Source organism: Amphiprion ocellaris, chromosome 3 (genome assembly GCF_022539595.1).
Source record: "Amphiprion ocellaris isolate individual 3 ecotype Okinawa chromosome 3, ASM2253959v1, whole genome shotgun sequence".
In the NCBI taxonomy this organism is placed as follows: Eukaryota; Metazoa; Chordata; class Actinopteri; family Pomacentridae; genus Amphiprion; species Amphiprion ocellaris.
This window is the reverse complement of record NC_072768.1, coordinates 9,180,412-9,199,568: the sequence shown is the minus strand read 5'-3', so window position 1 is coordinate 9,199,568 and position 19,157 is coordinate 9,180,412. Positions and strand designations below refer to the sequence as shown.

Genomic DNA, 19,157 nt, shown 5'->3' with positions numbered 1-19,157 from the left:
GATACTTCTACGTCATTTCATACAAAAACTCTCTTCAGGAAAAGAGACTATTCGCCTGCACCCAACTCCAGCACTGGGCTATAAAACCTGCACCCATCTCAGTCTTCTTATTATTGTAAGAATATTTTTTTCCAATGCTAGCCGAACATCAGAACAAGTCAGGATCAAGTCAGACAGAAATCAAACCAGCATGCTTTGTGCAATGATTGCCAGTGATCGATTCTGCACGTCTGGCTCATCTCAAACAAGTCTATTAACACGAGGCATCAAACTTATTGACTGACAGCTCTGTGCCTTCTGTTTTGTGCTGTCTCTTTATATCTGGTTGTTTGTTGTCTGATTAATGCTAACAGAACACATGCTTGTTTGCTGTTGTCGTCAATTCCTTCCTCACAGGAGGGCCGAAAGACAAATTTGAAATCTATTGGCTGTAACTTTTGTTAATAACTTAGAAAGATAATAGGATCAGCACCTTAAAAAACCTCTGTTTGTAGCATTACTGTGGATTCTGGATTTATTTTACACAGTGTGAGCAGCTGATCGAGGGAGGAGAGGTCTCCCTGATAAAATGACACGAAACCCAGCAGTGCCTTATCTCACAGACACACACACATATGCATTTACAAACTGCACAGGGGAGAATGTTGTTAAATGTGTTTTGTTTAAAGACTCAGAGACCATCTGAGGCCACATGTCAGCCTCCTCCCCTTAAGGTCTAATTTACACGCTATCCTTTTAAGTCTCTCTTTCTGCCTTCTTCTGCTCCAGAGAAGTGCATTTGACTAATCAGATGAGGTTCACAGATGTTTATTTCACTGGAGAGGAATGTGAAGGCCTATTAAGATCTCAGACGGACGTCAGTGCAGCTATTTAGTCTTAGAGGCCGGCCAAAAAATGGATGTTTTTACAGAGTTTGTCTGGATTTGACTTGAAGAAAAAGGGATTTTTTGACAGGTTGGAGTGGTAATAGCAGCAATGTTATCATTTTAGGAATCCACAAGCAGACTTACACACTCAAAGCTAATATCTTTAAAGCCAGTTTGATTTTTGCTACACCCAGTTCTGCTGATGATTTTCCCTTGAATAACATTCATGTTTATATATCACGCGAGATAACAGCCATTCATTTTCTTGGAAAACCTCTCCCGCCTTCATGACTGGTACTTTCCACCTTTCTCTTTCACAGAATAGATTAGGGGGAAGTATTGCTGATATTGGCTGTTCTTGGAAATAATTGGGAAGTGTGAGTGTGACATTTGGGGTTTCCCTTTGGTTATTTCCTGCACAGAATCGTTTCAGATAGCTGCACAGAAATATTTCAGTTTGCTTCTGGTTCACAGTAGAGAACTCTGTTCACCTGCTGGGAGATCTGAGACTGAAATTAGTAAGAAGGAAGAGACGCAACAAGAGAAATTGCTCAAATATTCTACGTCATTGATTGTTTACTTTTTCTAACAACTTCATTCATAAAATAACTTTCATTAAACCTCATGGTTGCATTTATTGGTATTTAAAAGTTTTGTTTTGTTGTTTTTTTAACATTTTTTAAAATCATTGTGTTCTTTTAGAAGTAATGAGGACAAATTCCCCTGCATTTTTGTCCTTTAGCCGTTTGATTATTATGATTTTTGAAAAATCTTTCTTCAAAATATATACTTCAGGTTTTGATATGGTATCATCCCCCTTGGCATTGCACAGATTCTCCATCCCTCTCTTCTCCCAGCTGCCATACATCCCACCTGTTTCTACTTTCGGGTCACTTCACTCCTACTGTGGAGTCTGTCGCACCTAAAGCCACAAAACTGCATGTTCCCACTGAAAATAAATAAATAATCCCATGCTCAGACACTTGCCAATCACTAACAAATTCAGAACATAAATAAACAAAATGCAGACAGGGAGACAAACAAACTAATTTTCCCAGTGTGCTCAGTCTCTAACTCTCTGATTCGATGTTTTTGCTGCAGTTTTGCAGACTAATGGGCCTACATGTTTAGTGTTTACCTAAGGCAGCAAGGCTTGGCGAATTTCGCAATGAGTGTTTTGTAGTTTGTGTGTATGCATTCGCAAAGTGCATTTAATTGAGCTGTGGATTTATTGTTTACACTAGACTGTGATGTTAGAAGCCGCGATTGTTTGCCTCCCAGTCAGTCGGGAAAATGCAGTCCTGTGATGTTTCGTTTGGGTCACTGTGAGTGTGAGCACTTGTATTGCTCATGTTGTGAGGACATAAATCTGTTTACTCTGTCGCATTGTGAGGCCAAACAAAATAAAAAATTCCACTGTAATGCAATGCAGCGATAGCGAACAATTTCACAGGATGTAAATACTGTGACATTTTAAAATATTGCTTTTAGTACACTGTTATGTGAACATATCTTACAGTGAATTCATTATATTTTCACAGAAGCGTGAGTGGTTCAGCAGAGCATCCCTATCATATCAGCATCACACAGCAGAGAGGCTGCTGAATATGTAAGTTACACAGGGTAAACAACATGTTTACCTGACAGCATATTGGCAACTGATAGAATGTTGGTCATATAGTTTTAATGTGTGAACTTATGCAGGAGTTAGGAGACGCTTAAAGAGTGGGATTGTGTGTGTATATACTGAAGTCATTTTTAGATAACAAGGCAGAGAACACGGATATATATGTATGATTACAATCCATAAACCATTTAATTAAGATTAGCAGTCAGAAGAAATCAGCAATTAAAAAAACCCTCACATTATCAATCATATCATCCAAAGCCATAAACCCTTATTTCTGGTGATCAATTTATGTTTTTTTGGATAATCTGCTCCATCTCGACTCAAATCTCTACATTGTTTATTGCCATCACTAGTTGAGATCTAATTAATGATCCTAATCCCTAATCATCAATAAGTACCAATCACTGACTATTAGCTCTGCTCCAGTTGCTTTAGAGCACCGCAAGCCTGGTGGCAGCTCATGTAATCAGCATCAGTTAATCAGTTCAAGTCTATTGGCACTAAAGCTGCACTAAAGGCCTGCATGTGTGTGAGTGTATGGTGAGCGTGTGTGTGTCCTAAGTAGAGTAGGAGCTCCCTGGGTGACCAGGCCTGGACGGTTGCCCTCTCACTGGAGATCTTCACGATTACTGTTAGAAATTACTCACAGATTGCACTGCATTCTGCACCCCAGCGTACACTATGTGTGTGATTGTTGTGTTCAGGGCCCTCTCCCTGATGAATACCACCAGCATATAAGAAAAGTTGTTTCCTTCTCTAAACAACTGAGGATTGTGGATTTACTAATGGAACATTAATGCCAAAGTTTACAAGAATTTCTGCAGTCTCACCTCATTTTACTGAGCATTTCAGCCTAGTGCAGACTATAACTTAACCCTTAGTGTTAAACCAACTGCCAAGTGCTGCGGTAAAACTGTTAAGAAGAGACAAGGACTAAGAACCAAACGCTACGAAGTGATATACTGGCCACTTAAATATCCCAAACACATCATTCAAAGGCGAAAGTGTTTCCAATCTTGAAGAATTAATCCCTTTGAATGAGCAAATATTTTACATCCTGATAGAAAAATCTCTCCTCCTCGGACTTTAGATAACATATTTTTCTTCCTCTGTTGTTCGTGATCTTCTCACAATTTTGCATGATAATAATTATGACTATCTAAAATGGCACATTCGTCTGAAAATCACTAACTGCTGATTTCACATTTCTGCCGCTTCCCACCTCATCCAAAGTGAAGAGTTGATCCTCCATTAAGAAGGATCAACCGGATGACAACAGTGTAGAAATGACTGTGGATTAGGGAGCTATTCTTTGGCCTGCTTTATCATGTCTTGCATTGCCAAATCCTCTCAGTTTGCTCACACTCCATAATTCAAGGGATAAAGACATAAAAAAGCACACAAAACAAGCTACCAGTGTGAAGTAGTGTATGCCCATATGTGTCTTTTTATTGTATTTTAGGTCTAAATGCAATGGACATCAAAACACATACATTTACATATATTCCATCGACTAAAATTCACATTAAAAGCCCACTTTTAAGTCAATACACATCTCAAATGAAACAACATCTTAATCAGAATTGTTATCATAGCTTAAAACATTTTTTTCCTTTTCTTTATGGCTTCTGCACCGTATAAGAAATGGCTCAGCCTACCTTTGTTTGGATCCAAGAAATGTCATTTCAAGAAGCCTGACAAAGTTATGATCGACAATTTCGTCTCTCACTCATGCATCAATGAACTGCTCACGCTCCTAATTGGACAAAGAAACCACTTGCTGGGCTGTTGTCGGTTTTTGCTCCTGATTTTTAAAGAACTTGGCAGCTGTTCTGGGAACTTTGCCACAATCCGCTTAAACTATCCTCCAAAAACAGTTCCCCGATTAATTTACAGTGAAAAGTAGACAATGTTCTGATGGTAGTGATTGTTGACATCCCTGCCATAATCGCTCTTTGAGTTGAGACTCGTGATTTTTAGAATTTGTTCTTGGGGAACTTCTGTTGCTAATAGGTTAAGATGCCACAAACAGCAAAGCATCCACTTTGAATCAGATTGGATATTTTTGTTGTTCATGTTTCTACCTAACTTTGAGTAATCTTTCTACTGTTGGTTAACACAGGATAAAAAGACCGGAAAAATAATAAATATAAAGATCTGGGTGTTTTGCTAAATGCATGAGAGTGTCTAGAACTTGTGAAATGTATAAAAATTTATGAGACAAAAACCATATGCCCCTTTACCCAAGCACATGAGCACAGACACACACATGTATCCATAACAGTCATGTATCCATAACTTTAGAGGACGTTACGTTCGTCTTCTGGAGACTTACCCTAACACTAACCACTAATCTATTGTATTCCATTTCCAATCCAAATCCTAACATTAACCTAAACTTGACTTTACTTGAACTGGAAACCAAATCTTCAACCTAATATTTAATTATTTACATTATGTGGACTCTAGACAATGACAGTGTAGCAATGTTTCCATAACTGTCAAGTGAATTTGAAGCAAACCTTTCAAAATAATAAAAAAGAGAAAAGAAAATGTGATTTGTTTTCATTATCTGCTTTGGAGTGAATAAACAAGACTGTGTAATGCCGATAGAAGGTGCCGTCATAGGTTGTATTACACATTACTGTAATAAATGGAGTAGAAGAAGCTGGAGACACAAGCAGTTGTTTGACATTTGCTAAAAAGACCTTGAAGAATAAGGATGGAGGTCTTCAAGAACTGTTTTCCATTAGGGAATTCATTATTATTCTTTATGTCTGCTGGTGCTGAACATGTTTGTTACTGCCTAGAGGTAAAGACAGCATGAGAAGCAGAAACAGCTGATCAGTCTTGTGAGCTAAATGTGTGGTATACCAAAAAGAGAGGTTTACTTCCCGTATTATGCACCTTAACTCTCTTTGGTAAACATCAAAAATCCCTTCAAATGATTGTAAATTGAGGAAGTTTTAATTTATTTTTTAAAATTTCCAGTTTTAGTTTCTGTAATGCGATTATCTAAAACGTGCATAAAAATACATGGAAAACCAACAGATTTATGTCCCCACAACATGATTACTGCATGTACACACAACCACACACACATTCAGATGAGTTTATATTTGACACAGCACTTTCTTATGTTCATAGTAGTATGCTCATCAAGTATGAAATAGATTGAATAAACGCTTGTCTAGAAAGGTGAAGAACAGACACACAAACACACAGACAGATTCCTTCATTCATTAGTGACAGGAAGTCTAAAACAAATAAACTTGAGCTATGAAAAAAAGAGATATTCCGCTTAACAAATTACCCATTATGAGCCTATACATGAATTTTAGTGTTCGGAAGGACAGGTTTGTGGCAATGTCTTGGCTCATTAATTGGTTAATTATAAGAAGAGCTGCTGCAACTGGCTTAACTGCTGCTTTCCTTGACTCCAACTACTCTCAGTAATGTTTAATCTTTATGAATGAAGGTGAGAAGATTTCATAATTTGATTGTTCTACTGCAAACGTGGCAGGTAGGTATAGAGAGGGAGATAGGTTGATCTAGAATCTTCATGCCTTTCTTGATATTGCCAGCCAAAGGCTTGATAAGATCCTGGTTTGAAGGTGTAACAGAAACCACCTGTTGGCCAAACATGTGGAATGCTCATCCAAATTACTTCAAACTCAACACTGCACTTCCTCAGATCCCGAGCAATACACCCGTCAAGTGTGAAGCAGATTGACTGCAAAGTTATTGAGAAAGGTGAAGAACAGACACACACACACCCATACAGAGAGTTTATTATAACTCTCCAGAGAATGGGCAGGGATGAAATTGACATTGGACAGCGTGCAGTCTTTTGTGTCATCAACACTGCACGTCACTGCTGATTTTACGCTTGTGTGTGTCTGTGTGAGCTATCCTGGGGAAGTGCACACCCTGACACCAAACCTCCCAACAGGGAGGGAGGATACTGGTTTCACCTCTTAACCTATAACCTAATCCAACCGTAACCCTTTCACATCTGCTAAGGATACACACCCAGATCTGGAAAAGAAAGATGTTAAAACCCACCAAAGTACAATAACCAGCACATCCCATCTCACTTTACAAATGGGACACACTGTACAACTCTCTTTTCTGGGTCCAACATCACAGCTCTGATCTTGGATAAATGCGACCTGTGTGCATACTTGGCTCTGACCCTTCCACAGCTTCTGCTAAAAGAAGTGTGGATTCGGACTGACTCAGTGTTTACATGTAGGAGAGTGCCAAAGAAATCTATGTTTACTTCAAAATCAACTCCTCCATGAATCGCACAAATGTCTGGAAGACATGTGGCCAATAAGGCATCCCACCCTTTAAAAAGATCTGCTGCCTGAACCAACGTTGGTTCTTTCTGTTTACCAGGGCTTCAGAGAAACCCACAGGAACGTATATCAGTACAGGCTTTAACTGGATATGTAGGTCTGCATGTCACAAACTTAACAATAGGATTATCCCCGGGGCATGGCATGCATTGTTTGTTTAATCAAATCCATATGAATCATTTCCAGTTACTAAAAAACAAGGCATGCAAGGCTGTTTATCTCTCTACCCTGCAATAGTTTGTTCACATTCTTTCTGTCAATGTTACTCAAGTCATTGCAGTGAGCTCATGTAATCTGTCACAGCTTTCATCACATTTCTGAATCACTCGTAAAGCACATATTATCCAGTGCAACTGATCAGTTCATAAATATTTAATCAATCATTTACCAATCCCAGGTCCAAGACATTTTTTACTGAAATTGGGTTGCCTGGTGGTGAAGGTTTATTTTCTTTGTTTTTCATTTTTGACAAACAAACAAACAAACAAGTAAGCAAGCAGACAGACAAGAAGCCAACCGACTGACCGATTGACCAAGCAGAAGGGGAAATAAACATACAAGCAATGGGCAGACAAACAAACAAACAAACAAACAAACAAATATTGTCTGCATTTACAGTGACATGAAAAACATAAAAAAGTATCTATTTGTATTTGTTCCTTGTTTGTTATATTTTGTTTTGATTGATTGATTGATTGATTGATTGATTGATTGATTGATTGATTGATTGATTGATTGATTGATTGATTGATTGATTGATTGACTGATTGATTGATTGGTTTTTTGGTTGGTTGGCTGTCTGTCTGTCTGTTTGCTTGCTTACTTGCTTGCTGGTTGGTTGGTTGCTTTTTATTCTACTGATTGGAGTTTCCCTCTCTGATTTTTCTCCAGTCTAAAATACACAAACACCAAAACACAACACAGTGGTTTTGTGTACGTGTGTGTAAAACTGAAGATGTGCAGTGACCGCTGGAAACTCGGTCCTTGCTGGCAGCGGTACAGATGCTGAGGACCCCTCCCCTCCAGCAGCAGCAGAACTGGGAGTTTGCCGTCTGTCTTTCCCGGGGCGATCTGCCACAGACTAACCAGCCGTCCAAAACACACACACACACAGACACACACTAACACACACACTCACACACGCATCGAAGAGCCAAGAGTTCAAGAGCGCTCGTTTCCGTTTAACTAACATTGAGGGGAGTGGAAATAGCTGGGGGAAGAATTCATCCAACCGCTGTGCCTTTTGGTCGGGACGAGGTTGTGCAAGTGTCATACTGTCGGTTGCTTTTTTTCTGAGCGCATCGAGAAACTTTGAAGGACAGAGACGCTGCTGTTGGCATGAGTGGCGAGCTGAGTGCGCAAACAGGTGAGACGAACCTCAGTAACGATTAGAAGCAGCTGCTGTTTATTTGAAACTCCGTGTCTGTGGAGTTTAGATGAATTATCCGCCTTACGCATTGTAATGAGCTCAGTTTAATTAACTCAAGTAGTCCATATCTCTTGAAGTCGCTCGACATCCTATTAAAGGACAGAGAGCAGGTCGAGGTTTCATTTAAGTATATTTACTTTTGACACATAGTTTCTAAGTTTGCTTTTCTTCGAGATTTATTCAGCTGTTTTACTGTTTGTCTCAAATGTCTCTGATATATTTTATATTTTAGTCAACAATTCTGCAACTTTAAAAGGTGCGTCAGTAAAAAAAAACATTTTTTTTCTGCAAAACTTTGTAGAAATTATTCTAACCATAGCAACACTACAAGTTTGAGAAGTTTTTTGAAGGGATTATGCGCCTAAGATGAAAGGGAATATGAAAAACCCATTTGGTGGAACATAATCCTGGCTTTTTCCCCTCTTTCTTCTTAGGAATTGTTAAAAAAAATCATTCTATTCAATGCTATTCAATAGAGAGCAGTAATGTGTTTAACCCGTCACGGTAGAAAGTCAGTGAATCTATTAATGTAAATTTTATGTATTTAAATCTATTCAAAGTTGTCATTTGATGACTTTGCAGCCTGAAATGAATGCATCAATATTTTATTTTTCACCTCTGAGGGATCTGTTGAGGTAAAGATACTGTAGGCTTCACACTGTAAGAATTTTTGGGTACCAAATGTGCTTGAGGCATGTTTGGACAGTATTTGAGGAAGAGGAGTGTGAGTCTGGGTGCTGAATGTGACTAAGTGCACTTTACTTTTCCCTCCATCGTAAAGATTCACGTTGTAGAAGTACAGCACATTATAGATGCTGCAGTGAACATACTTGCTTTGCTTGTGGAGCTCACTTGATGTATGTATACTTCAGTGGTTCACTAAGCAACAGAAGAAATAGTAGCCATCCTTGCTTGTATATGAAACAGTCTTAATGGCCCACTCTCCACTTACTGCGCTCCTGAAGCTTTATCTACCTCCCTACATGGAGCTTTGGGTTGAAGAGGGGGTTGGTGTTGCGAGAGAAGAAGGGAGGCAGTGAGAGGGAGAGTGTTCAGTTGTGTGGATATTGATTTCTCTGGCAGTGTTTCAAGGCTTTCGATCAGCATGAATGAGGTAAATAAATGATTTCTGCTTCAGGCCACAGAAAGACAACTCAGAAAATCTTGTCTGATTTTCTGCTTTAAACACTGTCCAAACATTGCGTCACTGGGATGGTGTCAGGCATACTTATTACAGACTGCTGCATACACTGGGGATGGCGAATGCAGAAGACTACTGCTGAAGCCTTAGCTTTGATAGGGACCTTTTCTGTGAGAATTCTACTTTAAAAGAGGCTATTCTGTGAGGCTACTTGAGGGTTTCCGGTTGGGTTTACTCTATTGTTCACTATATCAATCAATTCATAGTCCTGCCGTGCGAACCCTGAGCCTCCTGTGTGCTGTAATTCTCTCCTGTTATGTATGGCGTGTCTGGACTGATCCAACATTACCGAAAAAATCACAGCATCAATATTCAGCTATGTTTTGAATGGCCTACAGCACCATTCCTGCACTGTGTGACAACATCATGCACTGCACTGAGGCTTTTTCCTGAGCAGTGATGAAAACTAAAAAACTGACAGAGCGGGTTCTCAAAACTCAGCAGATTTGGGGTGGAAAGTGTTATTAAAACATACTCGCAGCCACGCAGCAGTACTGGCCTTACCTAATATGGTCTTGTTTCCATAATCCGTCAGTTCAGACAGACAAAGCAACTAGGTCACCTTTAGCGCAGTGATGATGTTAGTATGTTTGGAGAGTCTACAGCGGCTAGGTGCCAATGAGATGCAGACAGACGGACCGGCTGGGTTTCCCTGCCCCAGAGCTCTGTGGCCTCTCTGTGTTTCAATCTCTAAAAATGAACTGGGGCTGGTGTGGAGATAACCTCCTAAACAAAAGCATTACAAAGAACAATAGATTTGCTTCTCAACTTTGTAGGGGACAGTAATGCTCTTGAGAAGAGTTGTTGCATAGCATGCAGGGGTGTATCCCTGAATCCTCAGGCCATCCAGAGACAAGTGAGAGCACTTCTATCTGTCACTCACTGTTTTCATGCCTTATTGCTCCCATCTGCCTGCCTCAGGATGGTATTAGCTTACACCCACACATGCGTGCAGACACTCAGAGTTGCATGCCCAGGTCATGCCTTGTTCAGCTTGTGTAGAGTTACTTGTCTTGTTGTCATTTATCAACAAACCTACCAGCATGTTTCTCTGTATGGCACTGTCTCAGTTACATGGTTTGTCCGCTGTTCTAAATACCTCACAACTTTGGTTCCGCTTTGTGTTTTTCCATCTTCTCTATTGAGGAGTTAAACCACAGATCAAGTATCACTCCTCGCCCCCTTTCCATTAACCCCTTTGTCTGACAGCAGACCTCAGCTGGCTCTGTCCCAGTTGCATTTGGTTTTCCGTTGTGGAAGACCGAAGGATTAAACCGCAACATTAAACATAAAGTGAGTCTTTAATAAAAGGGTGCGCACGCATTATTATCTAGCTTTGGCGTATTTGGTTACCATACCAGCAGTTTCCAGCAGTATTCTCTTACCAGTGTTTTGAGATAACAGCTTAGGGATGGACATAATGTGGACAGACAGGACCTCAGGGCTGGAATTTTATCCATCTCCTTTAGTTTTCCCCACAGACAAACTCTTTACTTCCAAAACGGAAGGATTTCCACTGGAATGTCCTCTCGTCTGGGTTCACCATTCAGAGATTTCATGCATAGTGGTTTCAGGCAACATGCAATGTCATGTGATGTTTGTTGTTTTTTATGCAACGCTTTTGATGTGTTCTTGCGGTGGAAAATATGGCCTGAAAGATCTGCTTTGAGAAATGCTAAGTACAACTCTTTTGACAAGGGTAGCGGTGTTAACAGTCTGCAGTCTACTGTTGTAGCTGTGTTGAGAGAGGCAGTCTGAAGTCAGACATTTAATGATTTATACAAGGTAAATGGCTGCAGGAAATACAGGCTTTCCTGGTGGCGAGGGATCAAATAATCCTCGTGCTGGTCCATGGAGAGGTATTAAATATCCTTACCTAACATGTTTTGTACTATGCATTCATTCATTATTTAGGGCTAATTTACTACAGTGTTCTCAACTTCAAAGCCCATCTCTGTCTCCATCACCATGTTTGGATGATTAAATTCTGTGTGCGAGGAGATATTTTTGGCAATTTATTTTGCATTCAATTTTGGAAGTGATCTGTAATTTCCCAAAAGACACGCATACTGTGCTGGTAGATACTGTGTTTCACTCAGATAAGGTGGGCTAATGTTTGTGGTTAAAATCGAAAATGAATCACAGCTTGCGGCCTTGATGTTTACTTTATGACCCGAGTAAGAAAAATGTGGGGACAAAAAGAAGTTTGTACTGATAAATTTGCCAGCAAACTTTAGTTTAGGAGTAGGGGGGGTTTTCGCTTTTGCTTGGTCGAGAATGATCTTATTCACCACAGGGATCACGTTTCATATTTACATGTTCTGTGTCAACAGTTAATTCCCAGCATACAGTTAAACACAGTGAGATCTGCACTGAGCGTGTTTGGCGTTAACACTGTTAAGATAAAAGGGTTTAGACGGGACTTAGAAGGCATTGATGTTGGACCCTTCAGATCAGTTTTATTAACAGCCATTGGACACAGAGCTGACAGCGCTTTTTAAATATGTTTCCAAAGTCTTTTAACTTGCTGTTAAAAGTGAAATAAATGAACCTTTCTCCAAGATATATGGTATTATTTCAGTGCCAGGACATAAAGAGTAAGTGCAACAGTGATGCTTCACTGTACTGGAACAATGTTGTGCTTCCTTCTTTACTACCATCTAGTGTTATGGCTTAGAGGCCAACTTTAAAATTTAATGCTTCTTATATATGCTTTATAGTTTGTGTTTAGTGAAAATACAAACAGCGTGGCCCGGTGGCAGTCCTGTATTTTCCCTATGAGAAATGGACTCACACAGACCCACAGGGGAGTTACATGCTTGCCTAAATGCGCGGCTAAAAAAAGATGATTGACTTTTGCCAAGAAAAACAGCTAATGTCTTGAGAGCTAGAAACAATTACCTATGTTGTTCTGCCAGGTCAGTGCCTGTGGTCAGGGAATAAAGACAAATAGCTGTGCTAATGCACTCTGTCTTGTGGAGATGGTGGGGTTTGATAATAGTGTACTCTACAGGGCACCTGGGTGTTGCTAAATGCCTCATTAGGGGTGGTCTCTATACAAGAATGCCCATGGCCAGAGCACTTCTTCACCATCTGCTCCTTTCTCATGACTGCTGGCAACTTCTACTGGGGATATTGTGTCTTCAGCTTAAAGTTCAGCTGCTTTCATTTTTTTAATATGCTGTAGCATCTCAGCTTCTGGATTCTGCAACAGTGTTAATTTACGGAGGCTAATCAGTTGGTGGTTTAGGACTTCTATACATGCATTTGCTTGACCCCAAACTGGAAAAGCAACAATGTCTGAGGCAGTCACACTTTAAAGATCCGATATGTTGGTGTGAGATCAGAAGCCAGAAGCACTTGGCTGCTAGCATTAAATCTGTCACCATCTCCATCAGGATTGTTTCCCATCACCCCCTGCACCGTGTGCCGGCCATGCTGCCAAAGACAACAGGGACTTTAGCCGCCAGGAAACAGAGGTGTTAGCTTAACCCATGTGGCACAAGCTGTCTGTTTCTCCTCATTCACACCTCTCATTTGTTCTTTTTCCTCCATCTTTGTTCTTATCTCTATTGTTCACACTCTCTGAAGTATTGACTGACTGGTGGTGGACAGTGTGATTTACTGTCCATGCTGCAGTGTCTGTCCTATTGTCATCCTTCTCTCAGCAGATGGAGAGTTTTTAATGGTCCTCTTCTAACACTTGGGCTCCCTCCTTTGTTTGGGAGGCATTCTTCTAAAGGGGTGCTGCACAAGGCAGTACTGCTGAGGGATGTGGGCACTCAAGCCATGAAAAGAGATACATTACTCAAATGCTTCTCACTCAGTTGAAATCGTGTCACTGCTCCCCTGAACACACTGCAGAGAGGATAAGCCTCACCATCAGCACTATCGCTGTCGCTCAGAAAGTGCAAAGACTGCATGGATTTAAACCCCTCTCACTTTCTCACTCGCAGCCCAATTGTCCATCCATCTCACGGAGCTCTATATCTGTATTTCTAACCCTAAGGGTGCGAAGGTGCCTCAATTTGTCATCTTAAATAAACAGCGGTCTGTTTATCAGTGTCTAATCCTGCTCAGTTTAAAGCTACGAGGCACTTGGATGGGTGCCACTCTGCCCTGATTCTCTGCTATGAAGTCAAACTTTTAAACACCAGATTACAAAACTGGACAGAGAAAATAAATGAAACGAAATGAGTTGTAGTTTTACAGCTTATGCCTGTCTGCCAACATGTCAGCTTCCATTTCATCATGCATGGAAAATCTGTGTTCAGAGGTGTGAATGAGTATAATTACTCCCAATGTCACTTTATATAATTTCTCAGGTTCCTCATAGACAATGCAATTGTCCCAAACATTAAATGTGTGTTCTCCTCTGAATGTTTGATCCATCCGTCTTCAGGCAGCATGCTTGGTTTCAGTATGTGAGATATGTGAGTGTGTGTGTGTGTGTGTGTGTGTGCTATATCTATGTCTGATCTATTAATTTAGCTTGACATTGTTTATGTGTTCCTTGACAGGCTGAAGCGTGTTATTTGAGATGGGGGTGGAAGGAAAGTAATGAGGGTGGTAATAAGGTCTGAGGGGGAGGCATCCTTTTAATGCATTTGCTAATTTCTTCATCAATTGTCTGGTTAATTAGTAGCTTAATAGCTGTGGAATTTGCAGGGATGCAGATTTTAAAATACCGGTGATAAGTCTCATAAATGTTAGAAACATTCTAATTAAGGATAACATGAAGTTATGATACATTCCGACTAAGAACTCGGTGTTATACAGCACTATTCTTGAGGTTGGACAAAAATATACTCATACGCATGCAGTTGTGCTTGAAATGATTAAAGAAAATAATCAGGATCTAGGTTCACAGACATTTAGAAATCAACAGATGCTGGTTCCTTCCTTTGGTTTTTAAGTACCGCTGGAAAAATTGAAAAACTTTAATTACACACTGAAATTGTGAACCTCTTAACTAACCATTAATTAATGCTTTGCTCCTCATTCTGGTCTGCCTTGTTTTAACCTAAAGTGCAATCAAAGAAAAGAAAATCCTCCTTGCAAGTTTGTATTGTCAGTTGCATACCCTTCATAAGATGCTGTACACATTTCTAAACCACAAGTGCAATTTTCAGTCCCATTTGTGTCTTTGTCAAGTTGAAATAACTTGGACTGAAACGTCACATTTTAATAGTGTTCAGATGATAAAGGGTCGTACTCGTCATTCTACTACAATCATATTCCATGTTCAATTATAGGGCACAGTGCTTATATGTGACAGAAAAGCCACAGTTCCCATGACGGTTGACTCAGCTCACTTTACAAAGTATGAACTAATGTCTGTGTTTCAGGCCTCATTAATTCACTGTGACGTCCTAAACAGGACATGGTCAATTTTTTACACGGTATAAAAGAGGAAGTGACAGGGTCATCAGCCAATGCCGAAACTATTGGCAAGTATCTTCTAGGCGTAGAATTAAATGAGTTATCCATGTGAAAAGGAGATGAAGGAGGGAGGGAGAAACTGAAAGAGGCTGATAGATAGTGGACCACGTCTGTTTTGTTAGTCTGACCTTTGTTTTGGGCAAACAGATTTAAAGGCGACACAAAAGGGAAGTCGGTGATGGGCAACAGCTGATGTGGGATGGGCAAAGGAAGGGGACATGCCTGCGGGGCTCCATGGTGAAACAGCTGAATAGTCACAACAGAAACGTGTGTACAAGCTAGATGAGACTCACCCTCACACACAGTTATGATTGCTCCTCCCTAGCTTGACTCTATACACCGATCTCCCTCCAGGGCTGCAGAACAGGACGGAGTGAAAACAGAGCAAGGAGACTCCACACACCATGAAGAAAGAAGACTCGAGTAATCAGAGTTTGAATAAAGTTGGGGCTCTGTTCTGCTTGTCTGGCAGTAATTATGGCGGCAGAGGGAAGAGGATTATGGTAATATCCCATCCAGGGGTCCCATTAGTGGGATTGATTTTGTTGGCCACCCTTCCTTTTGGAGCATGCATCAAACAGAGTGTCCCCAGAGTCAAACTCAGCCACGGAGGTAAGAACTGAATATTTGTTGATTCGTGTGCAAAATTTATTTTTATTACAGATTTACCTAAGATTAAATGTTATACTTGCATGATATTTTGTGTCCAGGCCAGTCTGAGCAAAAGAATCCTTGGCCAATTTGTGGTCAGATGACTGTTGACTCACATGTCTGATTCCCTGGAATCTTTGTCATTCATTTTTCCTGTTAGAGTTTTAGTCATTCGTGGTGCATCCTCTAAGGCCATGCATGTAAAATCTTTATCTTTCATTGTAACATTTCTTTTCCACTTGTCTCATTTTTCTTGTGACTTTCTGCACACAGGCAATAGAAACGGTGAAAAGAGTGTTTAGCGCTCTCAATTGCACTGTTAAAGTAAACTGTCTTTGAAATGTCACCATGAAACAGGATAAAAGATTTAAGGCTCCCTTGCTGATCCATTAGCAAACTTCATAATTCTCTGTGTGTCACTTTTGTTGCTTTTTGGTCACTTTTTGTGAAACATGAACACAATCTTTAATCCACTCATCACATAAATCTTACATAATATATATTACAGTCACCTTAAGCCACGTTTATATTTTGAATATTTGTGATTGTGATGAGAAGATGCAAATGTTTGATTTTGATTAAATGCACCATTGTAGCGTTTCTGTTACATATGTCAGGACTTCCATTAAATGTTGATCCTGGTCCATGAGAGACTGTCCTTCAACCTGCTGTGTGTATATTATCTGGTCCCAGCAACACGAACGGTGTCCATGTGTTTAGATTTGCTGAGATTAGCTGAGTCTGTTTGCTTTGTGCCACCGGGGGGAAAGCTAAATTATTGCACCCGTTAAAACCCATTCTAAACTCCAGTGCAAACTTTACTTCAAAGTCTCCATCCCTCACGCTATGTATCAGCTATAAGAAACCACACAAATGAACTTCAGTCTTGCTCCATAAAATTGAATCCCCAATGTGACCTAAAAGTAAACTCGCTCTGACTTCAACCTCCAAAAGCTCTCTTTTGGTCAAGGCTTCCAAAACCCAGTATGGCTGGAAATAGATACACATGTATGTCATAAGTGTCCAACATAAATATATGCAAGTAGCTGCAGAATAATGATGACTAGGGACAGTGTTTATTCAGCAGTTAGGCGAGTACTTAGCTCTACATCTTGTCCCATTTTATGTTTGTTCCAAACCAACCAGTCGATAAAATAAAGCAGTTCATTATTATGGCATTTTAATGGGGCCATATATCAGAGACAACGTTTTTGATACTCTGTCAGGGTGTGTCCCTTGGCTTTGACTGTGGGCATAGCTGAGCAAACTTAGCAGTTCATTCAAGAGAATGGCCATCTGACTCTGAAGTGGTTTCCTTTGGACCTCTGAGTACCATCAGTAGAGTAATGTCCATGTTTGGCTCTTATTCAGAATGACTGAGGCCAAGAAGAATCCATCAAAAGCCAAACCTCAACCCAGTGCACACATCATGCACACAGCTTGTCATCATCTCGTCAGTGCACACTGTTTAAAAGCAGCACCACCCAGCAGTGATCACTCTTCAAACATCACATCACATCACCCCCCCTGTGAAAGCACAGCTTCAGCGAGTGAAGGGTGAAGTGATCAAAGTGAAATCATCCCTGATTGAATGAGCACCTCCAAAACAACTGCAAACTCATGAACTTTCCTCTGAAAATCACATCTTGAAGCGTAAGCTTCTTCCAGACCCACAACTTAGACAATGTGGCCATCTGCCAATGAAAAGTTAAATCATCTGTTCATAATATACAGAGATGTAACTACTTTTGAGCGCTGCCTCAGTCAGATCGTTGTTATGCCTTTGGTTTTGATTTGTGACTGAAAGAGTTGAAAAAGACAACTTTTCCTTCCTTCATTTTGTGAGTACATTTGCTCAGTAACAGTAAATCAAAACACATGGCACTGAATTAGATGTGGCTTTTCTAGAGCTCATCTTGATTAACTTATAATCAGCATCACTGTTTGACCTAACATCTGATACTGGCTGCCATGCTACTTTGTGTATTCTGAAACTACAGACAGAACATTCTATGGTGCATATTAATGAGAGAGAATGGATGGTAAGCAGCAGCCTCATTTCAGCTGGCCTGAATACAGAACACAGGAGGTGACTCCTAATGAATATTGTTCTACTTCATGTTAAAGTGTGACTCTTGCCCCAGCACATATGGCTGATAAAACACTGTCTGCAGCCCTAAAATAGGAAACACCACAGAACTTAAAGTTTTATTTTTCAGGAGCGCATAAATTCCCTGACTCTAAACCACCTTGATGATGTCTTACTGGAATTATTGTGTATATGGGAGCACCTCCAAGCTCCAGCACACAAGCTAATCAAGAGCTGTTCAGGATGTCGAGGACTCTCGACTTTGAAGAAAGGTGTGGAGCACTATGCTGAGCAGCAACAGCGAAGCAGACTGTTTCAATGGGCTCATAGTGCTGTGTGTTTACAGAACAGATTACTGCTAGCCAATGGCTAGCAGGCCTAATCTCTTTGGGAGGTTTAGTCTGCTGGGGGCATGATGTGTGTGTAGGAGTGAGCGATATCAGCATGTGGGGGGCTCTATGTGTGTGAGCTTGTGTATAGGAGGAGGTATTATGCAGGATTGCGTGGTGTGGAGGGGTCCCAGAAGTTCAAATATTGAAGGTTGGTAACCTCTCTAATCCTTCACACCAAGAGGGTAATCACAATGTCAATCCTTTCAGAGTGACTCCCACAGGACTCCGCTGCACTGAGCCAGTGTTTATTCAAGGCACGCTGCTATACTGGTGCACTGAAAAGAACCTGGTGATAGAAGAGATTTCCTCAGATCAAGGAGATCAAGGACACAATACTGGGCTGAGAATGTAGCCAGTATTCAGCTCCCAGCAACTTTATTTGCCAGGGACGCTGGACTCTGGCTCTCCAAGACCAACAAACCGAAACAAAGTCCTGTATACATTTGATCTCGTTATATGCCGTTCATGTAAAGTGTTACCACTATCAATATATACAAGTCGACGGCAACGTATACCGTCATGTAATAGGTGAGCAACAGGTATTCCAGCAGCTGTCATCGTGATCTAATCTCATATAATACAGCCACAGCTCATGTTTATGAAGATGATCAGTCATCTGCAAATGAGGTCCTGTCAGGGAAGTATGGGTGGAGTGAAAGACAGTTTTAGAATAAACAAATCCCTCATTTAAACAGCTGTTTTGGAACAGAGAGATCTCTTAACGGATAACAAAGTACGAAGAAAAAATACCCTGATAAAGATATCTGATAGTGCACCTACTGAGATAATGTGCTGCCCAACTCTTTGCAACTGTATCTCTTCTCTCAGCATGTGTAACTAAGGTGTTGAACCATAGGGGATTAGGTAATTTCAAGACAAGCCAAGACATATATTTCTCTTGAAGAATCAACCCAGTGCTTGTCTTTGGGATTAAACTTGACTTAAACTACAGAGAGCAAGTTAAGCCTGGCAGCGTAATCCTACTGTAATATGCTTTCCAACTGTAATTTGACACTAGATGATACACTTTTAAATGTAAGCTGTGCTTTCATGGTGAGAACTGTTCATCTCTTTGTGTTTCTGCCTCTCCCTGACA

At 40.5% G+C, this 19,157-nt stretch overlaps 1 protein-coding gene across 3 annotated transcripts in view; it reads left to right on the top strand.

Annotated features, from left to right (window-relative positions):
• The first annotated feature begins 7,925 nt into the window (after positions 1 to 7,925).
• The window catches only part of sema3d (sema domain, immunoglobulin domain (Ig), short basic domain, secreted, (semaphorin) 3D), a 63,219-nt gene continuing 51,987 nt past the window's right edge, over positions 7,926 to 19,157 (top strand). Inside the window, exons 1-3 of one of the 3 annotated variants that reach the window (XM_035957680.2) lie at positions 7,940 to 8,223; positions 15,077 to 15,196; positions 15,284 to 15,541. In XM_035957680.2, coding sequence (XP_035813573.2) covers positions 15,334 to 15,541 — 208 coding nt within the window. In that variant the 5' untranslated portion in view covers positions 7,940 to 8,223; positions 15,077 to 15,196; positions 15,284 to 15,333. Of the gene's footprint in view, positions 8,224 to 15,076; positions 15,197 to 15,283; positions 15,542 to 19,157 lie in introns of all 3 variants that reach the window. The other 2 variants (XM_055009261.1, XM_023291240.3) reach the window with 2 other exon arrangements.